The sequence below is a fragment of the Petromyzon marinus genome, chromosome 35 (assembly GCF_048934315.1).
Source record: "Petromyzon marinus isolate PM22_M1 ecotype Great Lakes invasive population chromosome 35, UKy_Petmar_22M1.pri1.0, whole genome shotgun sequence".
NCBI classification, from domain to species: Eukaryota; Metazoa; Chordata; class Hyperoartia; order Petromyzontiformes; family Petromyzontidae; genus Petromyzon; species Petromyzon marinus.
In genome coordinates, this window is record NC_133701.1 from 1,815,850 (window position 1) to 1,826,763 (window position 10,914).

At 46.3% G+C, this 10,914-nt stretch overlaps 1 protein-coding gene across 5 annotated transcripts in view; it reads left to right on the top strand.

Annotated features, from left to right (window-relative positions):
• Positions 1–10,501, top strand: part of ACOT11 (acyl-CoA thioesterase 11) — a 37,592-nt gene extending 27,091 nt beyond the window's left edge. For 3 of the 5 annotated variants that reach the window (XM_032965933.2, XM_032965932.2, XM_032965935.2), the window contains 6 exons: positions 1,717–1,783; positions 3,159–3,242; positions 3,538–3,671; positions 4,101–4,232; positions 5,256–5,385; positions 6,070–10,501. In XM_032965933.2, the coding sequence (XP_032821824.1) occupies positions 1,717–1,783; positions 3,159–3,242; positions 3,538–3,671; positions 4,101–4,232; positions 5,256–5,385; positions 6,070–6,201 (679 nt within the window). In that variant the 3' untranslated portion in view covers positions 6,202–10,501. The remainder of the gene's footprint in view (positions 1–1,716; positions 1,784–3,158; positions 3,243–3,537; positions 3,672–4,100; positions 4,233–5,255; positions 5,386–6,069) is intronic. The other 2 variants (XM_032965934.2, XM_032965936.2) reach the window with 1 other exon arrangement.
• Positions 10,502–10,914: the final 413 nt, after the last annotated feature.

Consider the following 10,914-nt stretch of genomic DNA (forward strand, 5'->3'; position numbering starts at 1 on the left):
TAATAAATAAATGATAAGCGCACACAAATCGCACTAAATCGCTAATTAAACTAATTTAAAGTTGACGGATGTGAAAAAGGAATAGCGCTTGCTCACCACGGGGCTTACGGCTTGGTACCTGGCTAGTTTTTTTTTATGTAAACCCTACCGTTGCAGAGGCAAATCGTCCGCAAGCGCGCGAACAGACACAAACCTACAAACAAACCCACAAACAGACAATTTTTTACTTTTATATAAAGATTAACGTGTGGCAAAAGCTCTGTTACCCGGCATCCATGGGGAATGGACGGTGCCGGTTAATAAAACATGCCGGTTCATCTGAGAGTTACACTTATGGTTCACCGAGTTATCCAAGAACATGAAACTTTTAAAGAAAAAAACTAAATACAGTAAAACCTTGGATTGCGAGTAACTTGGTCTGCGAGTGTTTTGCAAGACGAGCAAATTTTTTAAATAAATAATAATTTGATAAACGAGCGAGGGTCTTGCAATACGAGCAGTGTACGTGTACACGCTTTGTCTGCCAAGCATCACGTGATCACAACTGATATACGAGTGCTTTGGATTACAAACACGTTTCCGGAACGAATTATGCTTGCAATCCAAGGTTTCACTGTATACTCTATTACAGAGGTACTCACTGGTCAATTGTAGAACATTCTAAGTTTATTGTAAAAAAGCAGAGCTTTTGCTGCATATCACTGACATGCAACAGCCATTTCTTTAGCTCGTGACATGATGGAGTGGGGATAATTATAATCGGCATTTTAAGCGATCTCGGTTGCAGTTCTGTGATATCATCTTCCAGAGGATTATCTAGCGTAGAGTAAAACAATAATGCTGTTGTAAAGCATTCAAGTTAATATGAGCTATCTCTCATAATAATAATATACATTTTAGCATTATGCATAATAAAATAGACTTCTGTCCATATAAAAGTTAATATTTTATTTCATTAGAGCATTACTTAAAATTGCTGACAGTCCCAAAAAAAAATCAGTGAATATTTAGATGTGGCACCACCGTACGTTATTCAGTGACCGCTCCGTGGATTATCCCCCCCCCCCCCGCATCTCGGCCATGAATTTTACAAACAATTACCATGAATTTTACAAACAATTACCATGACAACATCTTAGCCTTATATATCGATATCTGAAGATTTTCTGATATACATTTCGTTGACTGAGATGCGAAGGAACTTGATTTGCAGTGTCTCCATGCTGCGCTGTGGATTCCTGTGCAGTGCCAATGAGTTTTAGGCCACTTGGCAAAAGTGCCTTTTGGCACGGCTCCCAAATATGGAGCACTTCGTGCGGTTAAAAATACCTTGCTGATGGCACATCACCCACGTATATTCTGTCACAAGGGTGGATCGTACGTGACTCTGTCCTGTAATTGAGCCGGGGGAGCAGTTATTCCACCTCGTGGCATGTGGAGGGCAGTACGACGCAGCAAGTGTTAAGTTGTAAACGGACGCTGAACGCTGAACAGAATGCGTAGCGATACGATCCGCCTTTCTCCCTCGTGCATTCTGCTCTCTCACCCCCTGGTGTAAACGAGGAAAGGTTGCGACACCCATCGCGTAATTGTACGCTCATAAAGTGGACCATCGATACAAAAGAGATGCCGATTCTCAATGGGTTATGCCTTGAGTAAATACTAGAGACGTCTCAATGAGTTGTAATCTGTCCCATTTGAATGTGCCATTCGTAGGAAGTACATCTTGTCGTGCAAGCAGAATGAAGTGCCGCTGTCTGTTCCCTGGGACCCCAGTAACCAGGTACACACCCCATACCGTCCACTCTCCCTTCCTGCCTTCATCAAATCTCCGCTCATCCATACCAACTCCCTACTACCCCCTACCACTTCATTACTGCGTCGTTTCCAGCTCCTCTCGATGCACTCGGCGGGGTTTTCAAATGATCCATGCAGACTCTGTTTTTTCACCGTAGACAGTGGCTTACTTCCCAGTATTCAGAAAAATAACTCAACACTTCGTCAGTAACACTGTGGCATTAAAAGAAAACATATATATTAGGCGACTATTCGGGAAATGTTCTTTCTGCATAGCGTATTATGTGTAAGTTTACCAGGTAAGGCCCACTCAGCTGTAGAACTCTTTTTCAGAAGCGGCTTGGTCACAAATGGTAACTCAACGAAGTGGCTTATCACGTGGAAATTTATAGCAGCCAAATGTTCTAAAAATCCATGCGGCCATGGAGAGAACATGCAAACTTCAAATATACATGCGTCAGGGTTGGAATTGAACCCATGACCCGTATACCAGGTTAAGGAAATAACATCTCGCCACCGCAGTGTCCCCATTACAAAATGTGTAATGTAAATAATTTCCCGTCCTTTGTAAAGCCACTGCTGGATGAAGGCCTCCTCATGCCGTTCCAATTAAAGGGTGGTTATTTGACCCAAGGGGATGGGAGGGGGGGGATTGTTTGAACACGCTTCACCACGCTGGTCAGTGTAAGTTGGTGAAGTTAGCAATGGCTGGGATTCCCAGGACAGGGTGCAGCCCCGCTATTTCACCACGGAACCGTTCCTCTGCAAACACAGGGTGTGGTTTATTATTTAACTTCCTTCAGGCTCTTTCCGAGGTCAGCATGCCCTACAACAAATGCCAGGTACATTGTGTCAAACAAGCAATGGGGAGACGTATCGCCGGACAGATTGTGCTGTCCAAGCTGTAACGACACTTGCCCCACATAGGCTGTGCGGTTTAACAGACGATCTTTATCTCTGCTCCTCATGTTCTTTTCAGAATGTTCTTGATTGGATTTAAACAGACGGACTTGATCTTGAGTGCATACCACCGGCAGGCACAACTAATGGGGCATAACGGCCACGTCACCCCTCCTGTGCGCGCGGGGCAACAGTGGTGGGCACGTCTTCATCCGCTCCTTATGCAGTTCCAGCGAACTCGATGTTGAATGGCGAGGAAGCTCAGGGAGTGGCTCTAACCTTCTGAAAGTGGCCGGTTCCAATCCTTTTTTTGTCCGATAGATAAAACTTTGTCCGAGTTGGCAGTTGTGGGTTTTGTGACTTTATGCAAAAAAAACCGGTTTCCTTGATGTGTTCTGGTTGTACTGAGTGTGATATAAGTTTCTGTGTGTGCGCGTGTGCATGTATGCGTTCACACATAGGTCTACTTGAGCTTCAACAACGTCTTGGCTCTCACGCTATTGGCCAGCCGAGGGGCATGGGAGCTCGTTTCCGTCCAGAATGGGGTAAGGTGCTCGTGTCGGATGATTCGTCCTAAACAAAGTAATCATGGCCAATATATCGTGTCACGGCCGCTCAATCCACATCACACGCACCGAGTGCAACCCCTTCTATTGAACCACACGGATTGTTTTGTCTGGCGATTGAGCGTCTGGCGAGTGAGCATCTAGTGAGTGAGCGCCTGGTGAGTGAGTGGTGCCTGGCCACCGGTGAGCAGCGAGTACCGGTGTCCGGTGGGTGAGCGGCGAGTGACGGCTTGTGTGGCTGCTCCCACGCTGCGGCTGTGCCGTGACGGTGCAGATCAAGCTGTACAGCTGCGAGGAGGGCGGTCTGCTGTCGTTCCGTATCGAGATGCGTGCCTGCGTCTCTGCTGAGCAGGCCTTCCTCCTGCTCTCTGATCTGCAGCACCGCGCCGCCTGGGACAAGCACTACCAGTGAGCCCCACGCATGCATAGAGACAAAGAATCCCCGTGCAGCCTTAGCAGACTGTTGGGGCAAGTGCTGTGAGCGCGAGGACAGCAAGGTGCACGAGGGGGTGGTCTGGCGAGCACCGCGCCCAACCAAATGTCTTTCCCCATTGGCAATGCCAGGCACTCACTTAAGGCTAAGTCGACCTAGAGGAGGCCCAGGACCCGTTCAGATATATTCGTTGTTGGCCGTGAGTGGGAATTGAACTCGGCTCACCGGGTTCGTAGCGCAGTGCGCTAACCACTGTGCCACCGCTCCCCGTGCATGGACGCTTTGAGAAATAAATGTTTATTCTGAATCGAATAAAAGAGAATCGACATCTAAATCTAAAACTGTTCGTGTTACAAACGTGCGCGCGCATCTATTAGTAACAATCGTTTGCGTCCGTTGTACAGGAAATGCAGTCTGATCCAGGCGGCGGATGAAGATGATGCCATCTACAGCGTGGAGAGTCTGGCCATCCGCAAGGGCCTCAGGCCCCAGGACTTCGTGGTGCTCATGTCGCGCCGTCGGCCCTGCCAGTCCAGGTTAGCAACGTCAGCATTGTTGTTGTTGTTGTCTGCGATGCAGCGAAATACAAATCTCTAATAACAGTGGTTAGTGCGGTGGTTAGTGCGGTGGTTAGCACAGTGGTTGGCACAGTGGTCAGTGCGGTGGTTAGCGCGGTGGTTAGCACACTGGTTAGCACGGTGGTTAACACAGTGGTTAGCACGGTGGTTAGCATAGTGGTTAGCACGGTGGTTAGCGCGGTGGTTAGCATGGTGGTTAGCGCGGTGGTTAGCTCAGTGGTTAGCTTGGTGGTTAGCACAGTGGTCAGCGCAGTTGTTAGCACGGTGGTTAGCTCGGTGGTTAGCACAGTGGTCAGCGCAGTGGTTAGCTCAGTGGTTAGCACAGTGGTTAGCTTTCTTGTTATCGCGGTGTTCTACAACCTTGGTTCGGAATTCCCAGCCACGGCTACCGTCCGTGGCGGCTGATATCTGAACTCTGACAGCCAGCACTGTCCAGCATGGTGAAGAATGTTTCATAGAGCCCAACATGACCGATTGGGCATTGGGAGGCCTTCATCCAACAGTCGATTCATCATGGCTATATCTTCTTCTTCTCGATTGTTCTGCTTTATGGCAGGTCTTTGGCCCAAACTCCCTCCATCCTTTTGTATGGTCTTGTTTGTATTCTCTGTTTCTTTTGTTTTGTTTCATTAGCTGGAGTAAAGAGAACTTATAAAAATTACGTACCATCTGTCTAAATGGTAATTAATTCTTCCATATGTATTTTTATACTTTTGCTATTATCGTAGGTCGATTTGATTATAATTATCGTGTGGGACTGAAAAGCGCCCATTTGTGGCTCATCCTGGCCACAATTCGCACAGCTGTGATCAGAATGTAAAAAAAAACTGCAGCGTGGTGCAAGTGCTGCTCGTGGCCTGTGAGGCGTTGCCTCCTGGGGGCGGGGGGGCGGGAATTTCACGAGACCGCACGCGATCGCGGCTTCTTGTGCCGTGCGCCGAGGAGCCTTCTCCGTTGCTCACCGTGTCCGGCGCTCTCCAGCAGGGACCCGTACGTGATCGCCTTCCGCTCCGTCACCCTCCCGGCGGCGCCGCCGTCCCCGGACTTCACGCGGAGCGAGGTGCTGTGCGCCGGCTTCATCGTGCAGCAGCTCAACAGCAGCGAGACTCGGGTACGCTCGCACGCCCTTGCCGTTTGCCACTTTGAGCGTGCCGTTTGTTGCTGACCGTTTGACGTTAATGACACGAGGGGCTCGGCAATTATTAGAATGCAAATTTAAAAAAAACCCAGCACGCGCACGCAGGCTTCCTGTTCTAGTCTCGTGGCATTGTGGGCTGTTGGCACACAAACTTCGACGATATCTCCTTGCAGTCGCTTTTCACCTGAGCTTCGATCCCATCCACTGTTTGTACTCCCCTCAGATCAAGGTCCTCTCCCTCCCCTAGCACCTTCGAGTGTTAGGGTTACCATTCACGCCATGTAACCTGTAGCTTCCCATTCTTGACCTGACTCCGTGTCCTTGAGACTTTGTCCATGTCTATTCTTTCCAGGACTTCCTTCTCCACTGCACGCTGATTTGTTCCAAATGTTAGCATTTCTCCGGAAGTGATTCTCTTATTATTTCATGAATATCATAATATCAATCAACTATATGTAATTGTTATTCATTTAATAAATTTGGATTACACATGCCAATCATTGCCTCCTTACTGAGAAAAGTTGGCAGGACCCTACTAAAAAAAGAGTCGTGACTAAAGTGAGGCTTTCCTGGGTAAAACAGGGGTGAATGTAATTTTGAAATTAAATAGAAATGAGCTTTGAAATGGATGTATTTATTTCTCCGTCCGTGTTGCAGATTTCTTATTACAACCAAGCCACACCGGCTGTGCTGCCGTACATTTCCAAGGACATCGCGGGCCTCTCGGTTGAGTCCCATGCACTTTTCCTGGCCTGCAAAACCTTCCTGGAGAACAACTCCAAACTGTGATCGGCGTGCGTCTGTCCCGGTCGGGGCGTGTGTGGGGCACGGCGGGTTGTAAGCCCCCGACTCCCAGCACCTCGCAGACACAGAAGTCACGACTCCACGGAGAGAGGACTTGTCGCTGGTCTTTGCCCAATGATGGCGACGGTGGGTGTTTTCAAACGTGGTTTGTGTCAATAGAATCGAGGAAGTAATTGCAGCCGGAAGCTGCCGTGGCACGGACTACTTAAGACCGGATCCTTCCACAACTCGTGGAATGTGATGCAGACAAATGCACGGTGCAATTTTTTTGATGAACGTCATGCAGTTTGAGACAAGGGGAGTTTGGTGCCTCCAGTTCATATTTGCAACGAGTTCCACCTGCGGATTTTTTGTAATTGTTAGTGATGCGTGCTGGTGAGTAAATTGTAGTGGAGTACAGTAGAAACCACGAGGTCAAGATGTGAGGCCTGAGTATAGAACGACTTAGGCAATTATATAATTTGCACTAGATAAGACTTGACATAACTCCCGTTTCCATAAAACATTTACACAATTTAGCTTCGTAAAGTTATAGGTGGTTTCAGACTACCCGACGGTTGATTGTCATAGTGAAAAAAAGGAAATCAATAAATCACCGAGCGCTGATGTCATGGCGACCACGTTGCATGGGTGACGTTGCGATGTCTATGTTGCATCGGGTTGCTTCCTGGCAACTGATTGGCTGGTGTAGTGGGAGTGATGATGCTATCGCTAGCAACCGCTGCCACACCCACATCATTGCTAACTCTCAAGAACACCTGCATTTCCTTATATTTTCCTTAGATTTTGTAAATACATTTTCTCTGTCATTTCTGACCTTGCTACAATCGCAGCTTGCCGAATTTACTCAGGCACCTGCTGAGTCGAGCCCTTGTGTGCTGTATTATACATCACCTCTGCATGTCCTCAAAATGGAACGTAGGTTTTTTAAATGAAATGATAATTAAGTTAGCAATACTATGGCAATTTCTGTTCAGGTAAAAGGCAATAACTGGTGCTAGTTCTCTTGAAAGGCTATGAGGTGTTTTGTCTGGTGGGCCCTTGAGAATACAGTGTGGGATCCTGGCATCGTGTGTCATAGAAGGGCTTGTAGGATAATAGGAGTCGTGGGTATTAGGGTCACGAATAAGAGGAGTTCTACTGTAATAATGCATAACCCAAATATTGAGAGGCCCCTGCTCGGCTCTCTGGCCCCTACATTAATGTATCCAACAGAGGGCTCCTCTCTGCCAGGGTCCCCTCCTCGTGCAACAATCGCACCGTTGTTGATACCCGGCCCCCTCAGACGACACCGCATGCCGCGTGGCAATCACTGGTGAAGATACACACTTCGTAGTAATCGGTAAAGATACAGAAACATATTTTCACGTTTACAAAAATAGAATGAAGGTGATTGAATAACAGTTGAGGGAAACTGTCAAGTTTTGACAGCCGATATCTTCGGCGTTCACGATAAATAATGTTTTATTTTTTTATTTAGACTGTCCAAGCGAAACCATCACAGGCACTTTAGGTAACATGATTAAGATTTCAGCGACGTGTTCATGGGTTCAGAGGCTGTGTTTATATTCACACACACACACAGCTACCTCCATGTCCATCCCCAACGACCGCTCCCATCAGCTTCCTGGCCGGAAGACTTAGGACATATAATGTACACTTCTAATACTAAAATAGCAAAAGGTGCATCCCTGCAATTCCTCGCTCTCGCCACTGCTCCCGGATGGCCTTAATACTGTATTGTAATTTTAAGGCAATTATTATTCACCCTAGGGAACGCGAGGCACCAGGCCACCTCATCCCGATGACAACCGTAGCCTTTAAACTAACTGTCTGTTAAGTGAACATAGCCTTGACTTAAAGCTTTCGTGACTGCAAGAATTCATATTCTTTGGGTCTTTCGGTAAAGCCACGTAGATAGAAAAAATAATAAAAATATCACGACGTTTCGATCGCAACACAAGCAATCGTCATCAGGTTTTTCAGGTTTTTCACCTGATGACGATTCACCTGATGACGAGTGCTTGTGTTGCGATCGAAACGTCGTGATATAAAGACCCAAAGAATATGAACATAGCCTTTTTTGCTAATGCCCATCGGTCGAGTCGAGACATTACTTTTGTTTAATTGTTTTTTGTGTGTGTTTTTTATTGAGATGTTATAGGCGTGGGAATCCGGTGGATGCATTGTGTTCGTGTAATAAGTGTATTGACGCCTTGTGGATTATTTTATGAAATCAGGCTGTGCTTTGTCAAGGAAAATATGTTTCCACACACTGGATATTTAAATGTAAAAAAATGTTGAACGCACAACTTTGATGGAGCCAGATCTAGCCACTGATTGTAATGTGACCTTTTAAACGTATCAACTGCTATGTAACGTTATCCCTTATGAGGGAATCATCGCTTCAGTATTGCCTTGCTGTCACTGTAGCCACAGCAGTGCCCAGGACTGTTGTACAGAAATTTGAGGTTTTGAAAATTGGCAACGGTGTAAAAAATGTTCACGCTAATTTGTTATCGATGTCGTCCGTTCATCGTGGACACGTGCTTGATTTCTTGATGCGGATCCTTTTGCTGTAGTTGTAAATATGCATTCGGAGTGACGTGGAGAGGCGGACTGCCTCTGTTTTCTGCACAAAATTCCACAAATGTATCTATTCACGCTGATCAGATTTATTGCGCATCTTTGTGAAATTTAAATCGCGTTATTAAAAGCAGGCGCATTTCCTCGAAGTCCTTCTAGATACATGGTACTTTATAATTACATGAGAAAATGTTCTGAACTTTTTTTCAGTAAACACTAACATGAAATATATATTTCTCACACCATTGTGGAGAAATCCCCATATTCCCTTCAAAGATGTTTTAACGAAGTCTAACAAATTATACTTTTCCAGTGAGGGAATGAGACATTTTAACAGTTGCGTTTTTATGAACTCGTAAACACTTGCTTGCATCCCACACGTACAGAACTGCCTAGTTCATATGGACATCTTCAAAGGCTTAATGACCTTTTTAATGTTTGCGTCAGTAAAAGTCGACAAGTTGATTCTGTGTTCTTGTAAATTGGGCTCTTGTGAATCTACTTGTTCGGTAACTTGGCGATTCTACCCTTGTACGTTTAGCTATCTCCATACGGCGGAAGTGGAGGCGTACGGGCGAGATTTTGCGAGATATGCTTGCCGGTTTCCGATGTTCTCTTTCTCCTCGGTGTGTTATGCATCGACGTGTTTTTTCTCAAGTCTGCACATGGAGTCACAGCGTTGACTCCAGATACGTCGGAGTTAGACTGCGTCAAACATTGCCATTGCCAACTTTCCCCATTTGCAAAACGTGGCCAAAAGGGTAGGGGGCAGGAGCTGATTGCTTAATAGAATATGGCATAACGATTTGTGTGTTCATGAGTTTACTGTTATAGGGCAATGCTCAAATGCGCCTTGGCATCACATCCCATCTCCACCATTCGAATGCCTCGTGGCAGTCCAGCCGAGGGGAGCCCCAAGTGGCAGCTGTCCTTACGTGGCCCAGGGTGCATGCAGTACCGGCCTGCAATTGGGCAGGAGTCTTCCACTAAGGGTTGACTCCATGGATGGACACGTGGCTTCGCAGAGATGGCTTTGACTGCAGAGTGCGGCCGGATTCAATGCTGTATTATTATTGTTGTAAAAATGAAAATATCTCACGCTTAAGATGTCCGAGTGCAATAATGGACTTTTAGATACATATCACGAGAGGGAAGTGTCATAACAAGTGTAACTCCTTCGACGCCTGGTGTGAGTATTGCAAGTGAATAGGCCATTGATGTAAATTGTAATGAAGTTGTATAAGGGATAGAAATAGTGCAATTTGGCACAAAGTGAGGATTGTTGCATATTAACAATGGTTATATTGGTCAGGGAAAATTAAATCTGGGAAATACTACAGTAGAATGTTTAAGTAGAGATCAAAATAATGCTCCTTTACATTTTGATGACTTGTTGTTTTTATATGAATGGATATCTTGTAAATAGGGACGATGTATGTGCTGTATTGGTTCATGTTAGAATGGCTACCTTGGGCCACTGTGAAATGTCTGCTTCTAGGAAATCGTATAACATCAACTCCCTACTTTGTGTGTTTTTTTTAAGAACCGCGTGTTTCATTGGATTAGAAAAAGTGAAACCTAGAAACGTTATTGAATTTAGAAAGTCTTTGGAATAAAGGTAAGAACAAAAATGATGTTTAAGAGACCTGAAACGTATGTCAGGATAACAGCAATAAAAAAAAACTAAACATGGAACCCATGGAACTGTCATGCATGTGACCAAATCACTCGGAATGTGTCCGATCGCCTCAAACCTCGCAGGCTCAGCAGGGTCGAGCTTGGATCAGGGTTGTCGTGGGTGGCTTGGGCAGACCATGGTCCCCCCGTGAGGGACGACCGCCAATGGTCAAGAATAGTGATGGAGTGGCAGCCACGGTTGGGAGCACGCTAGAGTGGACGCAGCGTACCGAGGAGACGGAGCGATGCAGTCAGCTCCTGTGCAGCTGCCGGGCGGACAATTACATCGCGGAATCGAGAGAGGTCTCGGAGGCTTGGGGAAGCCTTCATCCAGCAGTGGATTGTGCAAGAATGATGATTAATGTTTGGATTGAAGCACTCCCTCTCTCCCGAGACATCTGGCTGCACGCGCACAATTACTAAAACCGTACCACG